At 42.8% G+C, this 12,500-nt stretch overlaps 1 protein-coding gene across 1 annotated transcript in view; it reads left to right on the top strand.

Annotated features, from left to right (window-relative positions):
* The window catches only part of thbs3b (thrombospondin 3b), a 47,900-nt gene that overhangs the window by 15,504 nt on the left and 19,896 nt on the right, over positions 1-12,500 (top strand). Inside the window, exons 4-11 of the mRNA XM_037535261.1 lie at positions 3,362-3,464; positions 5,715-5,741; positions 5,837-5,919; positions 7,217-7,268; positions 9,655-9,803; positions 10,949-11,086; positions 11,166-11,240; positions 11,642-11,794. Of these exons, the coding sequence (XP_037391158.1) occupies positions 3,362-3,464; positions 5,715-5,741; positions 5,837-5,919; positions 7,217-7,268; positions 9,655-9,803; positions 10,949-11,086; positions 11,166-11,240; positions 11,642-11,794 (780 nt within the window). The remainder of the gene's footprint in view (positions 1-3,361; positions 3,465-5,714; positions 5,742-5,836; positions 5,920-7,216; positions 7,269-9,654; positions 9,804-10,948; positions 11,087-11,165; positions 11,241-11,641; positions 11,795-12,500) is intronic.

Here is a 12,500-nt window from a genome sequence, read left to right as displayed (position 1 = left end):
TATTAAGTGTCCATGTCATCAAAAAAAGTTTGATGTAGTACGTAAACGGTAAGGTTCAAAACAGGCCATTCATTGCCAAATCAGTCCAGTCAGTTTATGAAAATTCAGCCCGCTTGAATTCGTCATCGTTATGATGACAGAGGGATTACAGAGTATTACTGTATGATAAAAGTGTGTTTACAGGCCCTTAATAATCATGTCAATAATCCGATCAATAATTCCGATCAAAAGTGTTTTGCTGCAACGCTGCCGCTTATTTCCGGTACCGCCGTCTGTTTTCGCACGTGCTCAGACTGAGGAAGGCGAAAGAAATCAGAGTGAGAGCTCACAGCACTGAGAGATCTGATTACTGAGCTCAAATCCAGCCTCTTTATCAGATTTATCAGATTTCCAGACCTCACTCTGATCTGAGAAATCTTAGTCAGACTCACACCGGTCAGGCAGAACATTCTGACCACCTCCTCGTTTCTACGCTCACTGTCCACTTTATCAGCTCCACTGACCGTATAGCTGCACTCTGTAGTTCTACAGTTACAGACTGTAGTCCATCTGTTTCTCTGATACTCTGTTACCCTGTTCTTCAGTGGTCAGGACCCCCATGGACCCTCACAGAGCAGGTACTGTTTGGGTGGTGGGTCATTCTCAGCACTGCACTGACACTGATGTGGTGGTGGTGTGTTAGTGTGTGTTGTGCTGGTCTGAGTGGATCAGACACAGCAGTGCTGCTGGAGGTTTTAAACACTGTGTCCACTCCCTGTCCACTCTATTAGACACTCCTACGTCGTCGGTCCACCTTGTAGATGTAAAGTCAGAGACGACAGCTCATCTGCTGCTGCACAGTTTGTGTTGGTCATCCTCTAGTCCTTCATCAGTGGTCACAGGACGCAATGCAACATAGTAAAGGAGCTCATCTGTGATCCTGAGTTTAAAGCCAGTTTTTATTCAACTTAAACTTGGAACTAAGTTGTAAATAAATCTGAAACTGAAACTTTGCTTGTGTGTAAAAAGTGATTTCAGAGCCACTCGGTTCTCCCTGATGGAAACTGTTTACCTTCAGTGTTTTGTGCTTCTGATCATTTTAATAGACGTCAGCGTCACTAATTAATGACGTTCTATTAAAAGACTGGTTTACCAAGAGAGACGCTGGAGGACTTTCACCTGAAATGAGTTCATGAAGCCAGTCTGGTTATAAAAATGATAACAGGACATCAGAGCCAGAATTACTCTTTTAGTACTTTTACTTTATACTTAAGTACATTTGAAGGAAAATACTTTAGTACTTTTACTCCAGTGGAGGTCTAATGTAAACTTTACATTGGGATATTCTAATGAGCACATTTTAGTGCGACGTCCTACTTCTTCACTCTTTACTGTTTAGAGACTGTCTGAACAGCTTGCAGTGAACAGGCTCAGCTTCATATCAGGCCTCACCTGCATTCACTGGCATGTGTTCCTCCCAGTACACAGATGTGGAGGTAAAGGGGGGATGGTGGGTGTGCAGAGGCTCAGTATCAGGGTTAAAAAACAGAGGGAGGATGGAAGTGAAGAGGAGGAGGAGGAGGAGGAGAGGTTTTCTGAATGGAGCCACAGTGCAGGCATTCTTCTCTTATCTCTTATCAGTCTCTGCTCCGGTCAGATGGCACACGGGGGCAGGCTGTCCCCTCTGTGTCTAACAGTGGTTAAAGGGCATATATCTCACGATTTTTCATGGCTGGATCTGCTGTCAGGGCCGGGAAAGTGTTTTAAAGTGTGTTTATGGTGTTTTAAGCTGTTTTTATGGTGATTTTCTAGTGTTTTAAGGTGTTTTAATATGTTTTTATAGTGTTTAAATAGTGTTTTTGCAGTGTTTTTCTAGTGTTTTTGCAGTGTTTTAAGGTGTTTTCATGGTGTTTTAAGGTGTTTTTATGGTGATTTTGTGGTGTTTTAATGTTTTTATAGTGTTTTAATAGTGTTTTTGCAGTGTTTTTCTAGTGTTTTAAGGTGTTTTCTTAGTGTTTTTATGGTGTTTTTATGGTGATTTTATAGTGTTTTAAGGTGTTAATATAGTGTTTTTACTGTGTTTTAAAGTGTTTTTGCTGCGTTTTAAGGTGCTTTTATAGTGTTTTTAAAGTGTTTTATAGTGTTTTATGGTGTTTTTACATTGTTTTACATTGAGCTTGCTTTACTATGTTGCATTGCGTCCTGTGACCACTGATGAAGGACGAGAGGATGACCAACACAAACTGTGCAGCAGCAGATGAGCTGTCATCTCTGACTTTATATCTACAAGGTGGACCGACAAGGTAGGACTGTCTGATAGAGTGGACAGTGAGTGGACACAGTGTTTAAAAACTCCAGCAGCACTGCTGTCTGATCCACTCAGACCAGCACAACACACACTAACACACCATAAAAAGCTGTTTAGATCATTTTTCTGAAGGAAACTGAAACACGCTCTGTAGAAAGATGCTTCTCAAAGGGTTCCTTATTAAACAGCTGAGAGAAGCCCTATCTGCTGTGTCTGATCCACTCGTACCAGCACAACACACACTAACACACCACCACCACGTCAGTGTTACTGCAGGGCTGAGAATGACCCCCCACCCAAACAGTACCTGCTCTGTGAGGGTCCATGGGGGTCCTGACCACTGAAGAACAGGGTAACAGAGTATCAGAGAAACAGATGGACTACAGTCTGTAACTGTAGAACTACAGAGAGCAGCTATACGGTCAGTGGAGCTGATAAAGTGGACAGTGAGCGTAGAAACGAGGAGGTGGTCAGAACGTTCTGCATGACCGGTGTATAACGCATTCTCCATCATTCTGAAGATCTGACCATGCAAAGAACCATTTAAGCATGAAATGGTTCTACATAGAATTCATGGTACTAAAAAGAAACATTCCCTTTACTAATACTTCTACTACTACTACTAATAATAATAGTAATAATAGTAATAATAAATTACTATTTTTGTCTCCATGGGTTCTATTTTGTCTGTTCTAACCTAATAAATTTCAGAAAAGCAACATATTGTGCTGCATATTGTGTACCATGAAAATGCCTTGACATATTGCGATATATGTTTTTGCCGTATCATCCACCCTTAAACGTCCCTGCAGTATTATTTGAAAAATATGTTTTCTGTCTTTTTTCCAGATGCAGAAAAATGCTCTGACTTTTGCACAATACTGTATATAATACAAATTAGGTGTTTTATTATTACTATAGACACACACACGTGTCCAGTTCACACGGAACCTGTTGATAATACACATAGTTACCTGTGTTTAATACATCTGGGACATATTATAACATGTAAATATTTAAAATGAAGAATATTCCATGTACAAGTAGAAGTAAAATTGTGTTTTAATGCTGCAGGGCTCAGTGGACTCTATAAAGCTGGCCCTGGGTGGCTCTTTGGCCAGAGCTGGACTCCTTATCGACTGTCCGTTCCAGGGAGACTCTAGTTTGCACAATGCAGGTACACAGAGCACTGAACACAACTGACGTACACTCTCTGCCACAGTGACGCTGAAAATGGGCTGCTTCTGCTTAGCGAGTGCAGAGGGGGCATCATCACAGCTTTCTTTTGGTCTCAATAAGCAGATCATCACTGCATCCATTTCCTGTATAACATCGCTGGACAGAGATCTGGTCTGTTTGCTTCCACTGCTAATGAACTCTGCATGATGTCTGATCGCTTTAATATGTAAATGACCATATTATTTAGCCCTTGTGTGGTGTTCGGCTCTGTGGGACTCATTTTAAAGGTTTATCAAGAGAAAATGATGTGGTTTATTAATATTTCAGCCTCAGATTCTTGGTCTTTGCTCATTTTCTGTGAGGAACGTATAAAATAACCCATTTTCAGAGCTTCACTCTGTTCACCCCCCACATTTATACTACACGTGTGGTGCTGGGCTGAACCCGCGGGGAGTGGAAGTGTGGAGGTGCTGTGTCCTTCACTGTGTTCTCCTCCTACATGGCCTGCTGATAGTGTGTGTGTGTGTGTGTGTGTGTGTGTGTATATCTCCTTGTCCACTTTATCAGCTCCACTGACCGTATAGCTGGACTCTGTAGTTCTACAGTTACAGACTGTAGTCCATCTGTTTCTCTGATACTCTGTTACCCTGTTCTTCAGTGGTCAGGACCCCCATGGACCCTCACAGAGCAGGTACTGTTTGGGTGGTGGGGCATTCTCAGCACTGTAGTAACACTGACGTGGTGGTGGTGTGTTAGTGTGTGTTGCGCTGGTCTGAGTGGATCAGACACAGCAGTGCTGCTGGAGTTTTTAAACACCTCAGTGTCGCTGCTGGACTGAGAACAGTCCACCAATCAAAAATATCCAGCCAACAGCGTCCTGTGGGCAGCGTCCTGTGGGCAGCGTCCTGTGACCACTGATGAAGGACCAGAGGATGACCAACACAAACTGTGCAGCAGCAGATGAGCTGTCGTCTCTGACTTTACATCTACAAGGTGGACCGACAAGGTAGGAGTGTCTAATAGAGTGGACAGTGAGTGGACACAGTGTTTAAAAACTTCAGCAGTGCTGCTGTGTCTGATCCACTTGCACCAGCGCAACACACACTAACACACACCAGTCAGTGTTACTGCAGTGCTGAGAATGACCCACCACCCAAACATTACCTGCTCTGTGAGGGTCCATGGGGGTCCTGACCACTGAAGAACAGGGTAACAGAGTATCAGAGAAACAGCTGGACTACAGTCTGAAGAAAGAACTTCACTTTTTTAGTAGCATGACAATATGCTTACATGCTGCCATCTTGTGGCAACATGAGGTGTATTTCATATTTTCATTCCAATTTTTTTCCTGATAGTCTTTATGACTAGAAAGAACAGATGTGGGTACATTCTATAAAAATTACATGTTACATATCTATGCATGTATATATGTACAGTATCTCACAGAAGTGAGTGCATCCCTCACATTTCTGTAAATATGTTATTCTGTCTTCTGATGGGACGACACTGTAGAACTGAAACTCTGATATAAGTTAAAGTGGTCAGTGTGCAGCTTGTACAGCAGAGCAGATTTACTGTCCTCTGACGTTCTGAAGCAGAGCGTGATCCCCTCCCTTCGGAAGCTGCGCCGCGTGGCAGTTTTCCAACTCGATAACGACCCCAAGCACACCTCCAAGATGACCACTGCCTTGCTGAAGGTAAAGGTGATGGATTGGCCAAGTATGTCTCCACACCTAAGCCCAGTTGAGCACCTGTGGGGGTCCTCAAGCGGAAGGAGGAGGAGCGCAAGGTGTCCAACGTCCACCAGCTCCGTGATGTCATCATGGAGGAGTGGAAGAGGATTCCAGCAGCAGCCTGTGCAGCTCTGGTGAATTCCATGCCCAAGAGGGTTCAGGCAGTGCTAGATAATAATGGTGGTCACACTAAATATCGACACTTTGAGCCCAATCTGGACACGTCCACTGTGAGGTGGACTCACTTGTGCTGCCAGCTGTTTAGACATTAATGTCTGTGTGTTGTTCTTTTCAGAGGACAGTGAATCTGCAGTGCTGTACAAGCTGCACACTGACCACTTTAACTTATATCAGAGTTTCAGTTCTACAGCGACGTCCCATCAGAAGATAATATTTACAGAAATGTGAGGGGTGCAGTCACTGCTGTGAGGACTGTATATAAACCTTGTGTTTGGCTGAACTGCTCTGCGGTTCTCTAGATGAGCTAAAGTGACGTGTGATTGTTGTGTTTGCAGTCAGCAGTGACATTAACGCCATCCTGGGTGAGTACGAAATGTGAAATCACACACAGTGAAATCTGTTTATCCGGGAACTCCGGATAATCCGACTGCTCGCCTCTCTGCTCTCATCTCTCCAGGTGATCACACCAAAGCTCTGATCGGTCAGCTGATCATCTTTAATCAGATCATGGGAGAGCTGAGAGAGGACATCAGGGAGCAGGTGAGCTAAAAACAAAGAGGAACTGAAAGAAAACGTCAGATGGGAGGTTGAAGTGATGGCCAAGGTTTTTTAATCCAAAGGTCTGTGTAGGAGACACCATCTCAGTTCCTCACACTCAGAACTGCAGAACTCACACATCAGAGTAGATACTGAATAACACTATTTTGTGTGGGTCCCTGAATAGAATAGAATAGAATAGAATAGAATAGAATAGAATAGAATAGAATAGAATAGAATAATAATTATTTAATCATTTTAAGTCATTCCTAAAAAAAATCTTAGTAATAGCAAATAATTCATAGTAGTTACTGAATAATTCATTCATAGTAGTTACTGAATAATTCATTCATAGTAGGTACTGAATAATTCATTCATAGTAGGTACTGAATAATTCATAGTAGATATTGAATAATTCATAGTAGTTACTGAATAATTCATTCATAGTAGGTACTGAATAATTCATAGTAGATATTGAATAATTCATAGTAGTTACTGAATAATTCATTCATAGTAGGTACTGAATAATTCATAGTAGATATTGAATAATTTGTACTAGATACTGAATAATTCATAGTAGATCCTGAATAATTCATAGTAGGTACTGAATAATTCATTCATAGTAGGTACTGAATAATTCATAGTAGTTACTGAATAATTCATTCATAGTAGGTACTGAATAATTCATAGTAGATATTGAATAATTCATAGTAGTTACTGAATAATTCATTCATAGTAGGTACTGAATAATTCATAGTAGATATTGAATAATTTGTACTAGATACTGAATAATTCATAGTAGATCCTGAATAATTCATAGTAGGTACTGAATAATTCATTCATAGTAGGTACTGAATAATTCATAGTAGGTACTGAATAATTCATAGTAGATCCTGAATAATTCATAGTCGATGCTCAGTAATTCATAGGAGGTACTAAATAATTCAGAGTAGGTACTGAATAATTCATAGTAGATCCTGAATAATTCATAGTCGATTCTCAGTAATTCATAGGAGGTACTAAATAATTCAGAGTAGTTACTGAATAATTCATAGTAAATACTGAGTAAAATATTTAGTTTAGTTAAATTAAACAGTTAGTAAATCATTCATAGTAGATTCTATTTAATAGAATTGAATAATTAAAGTAAATTAATACTGTATAGCAGTAAAGAAATTGTTCTAAACAGATAAAAGGGAGGAAAAAGACAAAAATGATTAAATGTGGGTGATGGCGTGTTTCTTTGCTTCATCTGTATTGCTGGACTATCATGTAATACGATATTTGATGTCCTTCACAGACGAAGGAGATGTCTCTGATCAGAAACACCATCCTGGAATGCCAAGTGTGTGGTGAGTGATGGAGCAGGAGATATGGTGGAGATGCTGTATAATGAAGGGCGAGATGGACGGAGACGTTAAAGCAGAAAGTAGGGCACAACTGCTCGAACGGGTCACCTGGTCATTTGTTAAGCAACGTCAAGAGTTCATTTAGACATTAAAGAGCCCGGAGACGTCGACAGAGAAGCTTGCATTTGTGATATAACACAAACGTCAGCGGTGAGGAAGCAGGGAATTAGACAGAAGAAGGTGTTTTCACTAAACGGTGGGCTAGGTGTCTGATCTCTCGCTTGTTTTTATTTAACAGAATCGTCATATACGGGGATTTAAACTCTGCAGGTGTTGCAGTAAAACTCTCATTTCATCGTTAAAACTGGGCTGGAAAAAAAAGGCTTAAGAATCAGATTCCTTTATTGATCCCAGAGGGAAATTGCAGTTGATACAGTTGCAACCATTTATGTAAAAGAATAAACACTTTAATAATTTAAAACAAAAGAGAGAAATTTGCAGTATGTACACGAGATTTAAGCTCTCATGAAGACATAAATCTTAGCCTGGAAAAGGATGGATGCCCACTCCAGGTAAGGGGAGAGGACCTGCCCCAGGTGGAGGAGTGTAAGTATCTCGGGGTCTCGTTCACGAGTGATGGGAAGAGGGATGGTGAGATCGGCCGCAGGCTGGGACAGGCGGCAGCAGTGATGTGGTCACTGTACCGGACTGTAGTGGTGAAGAGGAGCTGAGCCATAAGGCCAAGCTCTCTGTTTACCGGTCAGTCTACATCCCGACCCTCACCTGTGGTCATGAGCTGTGGGGAATGACCAAAAGAATGAGATCATACACAGAGAGTCAGTTCTGTAAAGAGCGGCTGATTACAGCACACAGTGTTAACAGAGAGCAGCAGAGACTCCAGCAGGTCCAGTTATTACAGACTAACCAAAAGAGAGGAACCAGAAAGGTAACAGAGCCAGGAGGCTCCCTGAGACGGCAGCGCCCCTCAACTCCACTGTCAACAAACCTGAGTGAGTGAGTGAGTGAGTGAGTGAGTGAGTGAGTGAGTGAGTGAGTGAGTGAGTGAGTGAGTGTTGACGGCACCAACACTCCCAGTTTACCTCTAAACAAGTGGGATTTAGACTTAAAGGCTTAGGCTGTGGCTGAATCCTGAAAACTGAAGATCCAGAGCTGTAGGCGTATGTGATATCATTTCCGTTATGAATGTTACGAATCAGAATCTCACTCTTTCTGCTCTCTCTCCCTCTCTCACTCTTTTTGCTCTCTCTCCCTCTCTCACTCTTTCTGCTCTCTCTCCCTCTCTCACTCTTTTTGCTCTCTCTCCCTCTCTCACTCTTTCTGCTCTCTCTCCCTCTCTCACTCTTTCTGCTCTCTCTCCCTCTCTCACTCTTTCTGCTCTCTCTCCCTCTCTCACTCTTTCTGCTCTCTCTCCCTCTCTCACTCTTTCTGCTCTCTCTCCCTCTCTCACTCTTTTTGCTCTCTCTCCCTCTCTCACTCTTTTTGCTCTCTCTCCCTCTCTCACTCTTTCTGCTCTCTCTCCCTCTCTCACTCTTTCTGCTCTCTCTCCCTCTCTCACTCTTTCTGCTCTCTCTCCCTCTCTCACTCTTTCTGCTCTCTCTCCCTCTCTCACTCTTTATGCTCTCTCTCCCTCTCTCACTCTTTCTGCTCTCTCTCCCTCTCTCACTCTTTATGCTCTCTCTCCCTCTCTCACTCTTTATGCTCTCTCTCCCTCTCTCACTCACTCAAACATACTCCCTCTCTCACTCTTTTTGCTCTCTCTCCCTCTCTCACTCTTTATGCTCTCTCTCCCTCTCTCACTCTTTATGCTCTCCCTCCCTCTCTCACTCACTCAAACATACTCCCTCTCTCTCTCCCTTTCTCTTGTTCTCTCCCTCTCTGTTTCTCTCTCTCTCTCTATTTCTCTCTCTCTTGTTCTCTCCCTCTCTGTTTCTCTCTCTCTCTCTATTTCTCTCTCTCTTGTTCTCTCTCTGTTTCTCTCTTGTTCTCTCTCTCTCTCTCTCTCTCTCTCTCTCTCTATTTCTCTCTTTGTCTCTCTCTATTTCTCTCTCTCTTGTTCTCTCCCTCTCTGTTTCTCTCTCTCTCTCTATTTCTCTCTCTCTTGTTCTCTCTCTGTTTCTCTCTTTGTCTCTCTCTGTTTCTCTCTCTCTCTTCTTCTCTGTTTCTCTCTCTTCTTCTCTCTCTCTCTCTTCTTCTCTCTCTCATTGTCTCTCTCTCTCTCTATCTCTCTTGTTCTCTCTCTCTGTTTCTCTCTTGTTCTCTCTCTTGTTCTCTCTCTTTCTCTCTCTCTCTCTCTCTCTCTCTCCTTCTTTCTCTCTCTCCTTCTCTCTCTCTCTCTCTCTCTCTCTCTCTCTCTCTCTCTCTCTCTCAGGTTTCCATGAGCCCCAGTCCCGCTGTATCCCGAGCCCCTGCTATAAAGGTGTGTCCTGTATGGAGGTGATGGAATATCCGGGATATCGCTGCGGCCCATGTCCAGAAGGCATGACCGGCAATGGGACGCACTGCCAGGACATTGACGAGGTGCTTTTGGTTATTTAATTTCAGTTTAACGTTTAGTTATTCAAATATTGAAATTATGATGCGTTTCAGTGGTTTTTAATTCTGTGTAGTAAAGAGCCAATTTCATGGAAAAGGTACCGTTCACTCAACCAACCTGCTTAAACAGCACGATTTCAGTTCATCACGGTTGTGATGATGAAACCACAGCATATCCACAGTTATTAATAACCTGCACTTTGTTGCACATTTAAGCCTGAATTTCATCAAAATACATATATTACATATATCAACCTTTTCAGCCTACAGCGATTTCATCCCACCCATTCGTGCTGAAGTTATAAGAGCTGCTGCAGCCAAACTGCTTTATCAATGAGGCACAGCCAATCAGAACAGAGTTCATTTACATATATCAATCTGAAAGGCACGGTAACAGAAACTACCGGTTTAAGACATGGAGAGAGGTTGGAAAATGGTCATATTGGCATATAAAACCACGTAAATATTAGTGGGAAAAAGTTTTAGTTTGACGGTATGTGATACAGCATTTCTTCAGTTCTCTAATTAATATTTCTATTTCCTGATCTTCAAATGTATTACATTTTTCACAGCTCATTGTATTTATTATTATTAATAGTAGTAGTTGTAGTATTTTATTTTATTACTTTTGGCATATCCATATTCGGTCTAGGCTTATATGTATTACTGTATTTATATTTCAAATGTTATAGCTTTGTGTAAATTTTATATCCATACACAATTTGTCTATTTAATCTATTATTATTATTATTTATATACATTTAGATTTTAGTGATAATTCAATCTCTCTCTCTCTCTCTCTCTCTCTCGCTCTCTCGCTCTCTCTCGCTCTCTCTGTCTCACTCTCTCTCTCTCTCTGTCTCGCTGTCTCTCTCTCTCTCTCGTTCTCTCGCTCACTTGCTCTCTCGCCCTCTCTCTCTGTCTCTCTCGCTCTCTCTCTCTGTCTCTCTCGCTCTCTCTCTCTCTGTCTGTCTGTCTGTCTCTCTGTCTCTCTCTCTCTCTTGTTCACTCGCGCTCTCTCTCTCTCTCTCTCTCTCTCTGTCTCCTCTCTCTCTCTCTTTCTCCTCTCTCTCTCTCTCTCTCTCTCTCTCTCTGTCTCCTCTCTCTCTCTCTCTCTCTCTCTCTCTCAGTGTTCTGCAGAGCCGTGTTTTTCCTCTCAGGCCTGTGTGAACACAGCTAAAGGTTTCCGCTGTGATCCGTGTCCTGCAGGCTTTTCGGGCCCCGTCCTAAGCGGAGTCGGTCTGGAATTCGCCAAAAAACACAAACAGGTTGGTCTTCCGCCCCTCACTGATGAAGAGGATGATGATCAGTCGAGGGTGCAGCTGATTAGGATTTTGTGTTTTTCAGGAATGTGTGGATATTGATGAATGTGCAGACCAGACTGGCGCCTGCGTGCCCAACTCGGTCTGCATCAACACAGCGGTGAGTAAAAGTCCTTATGTACAGCGTCTCTGGGACAGAGCATGAGATCACATGCTGCCTCTGTCAGTTTAGAAGAGCTTGTATCCCACGCTGTCCAAAAGTTTGTGGACACACTAGATTTGATTGAACATTGATGTTGGACGGTCAGCTCTGGATCACTCCAACTCATCCCAAAGGTGTTGGACGGAGCTCCATCACTCCAGTTTGACTGCTCCACAGCCCAGTGCTGGGGGGCTTTATACCCTTCAAGCCCCTTAGGCATTAGGCATGGTTTTCTCCAGCTCGTCCAATTCTGGTGGCTTTTCAATCTGTCTGGATACTTTTGAAGAGAGATCTCAGGAAATCATTGTTAGATTAAATATGATACAGTGATGTCTCTGTCCGCGTTCTCTGTTCCTCAGGGCTCGTTCCGGTGTGGTCAGTGTAAGGCGGGTTTTGTGGGGAATCAGACCACAGGCTGTTTCCTGAGGAGAACCTGCGCTCTGCTGGGCTTCAGCCCCTGCGATGTCAACGCCCACTGTGTGATGGAGCACGGCTCTGACATCCTCTGCATGGTCAGAACACAGAGTCTACCTCAATATCAGATCAGAGAGTACTGACTATCTAGAACAGTGCAGTACTGTTCTACCCTACAGTCTAATAGACATAATGTACTGTTATTATACAAGTTAGTTCCGGCCACGCGAGCTGATTGGTTGAGAAGCGCTCTAACCGCGGTTTTTCATAACGACAGAATTCTGTTGATGATGCGTCCTACTATTGAGGAAATTATGTAGGTTTTAATCTGGAAAATTCAACGTGTTCCTTTTTCAGTGCGCTAGAGTGAGCCTGCACTGCAAATCCATATGTTTGGGTTTTTAACACTCTTCTTTAACACTTTGTAAACACATGGAAATGTTTAATTAAGTATTATAGTCCGTTCCGGCCACGCAAGCTGATTGGTTATCACTCCGCTGACACGCTGTTGCTAAGCAACGACTCCAACAGCTGTAGGAGACGCTCGAGCCGTCTGAACGTTTTTACTTTGCCACAAACCCAAAACAGACCCTGTTAAGATCACATCTGACCGACAGCCGATTTGGTCCAGCTCTGAAGATGAGATGACCCTAAATTCCCAAACTGTCGTCAACATTGAGCAGCTTTTCAGTCGGCAGCTGTGACAGAAGAACAGCTGAACAACCTGGAATCAGCCAGAAATGAACCCAACACCATTCGCCAAACTAAACGGGCTGTAAGAAGCTTTACAGACCGGCTGGAACA

The sequence above is a fragment of the Pygocentrus nattereri genome, chromosome 27 (assembly GCF_015220715.1).
Source record: "Pygocentrus nattereri isolate fPygNat1 chromosome 27, fPygNat1.pri, whole genome shotgun sequence".
NCBI lineage: Eukaryota > Metazoa > Chordata > Actinopteri > Characiformes > Serrasalmidae > Pygocentrus > Pygocentrus nattereri.
This window is presented reverse-complemented; position numbering and strand designations above follow the sequence as displayed.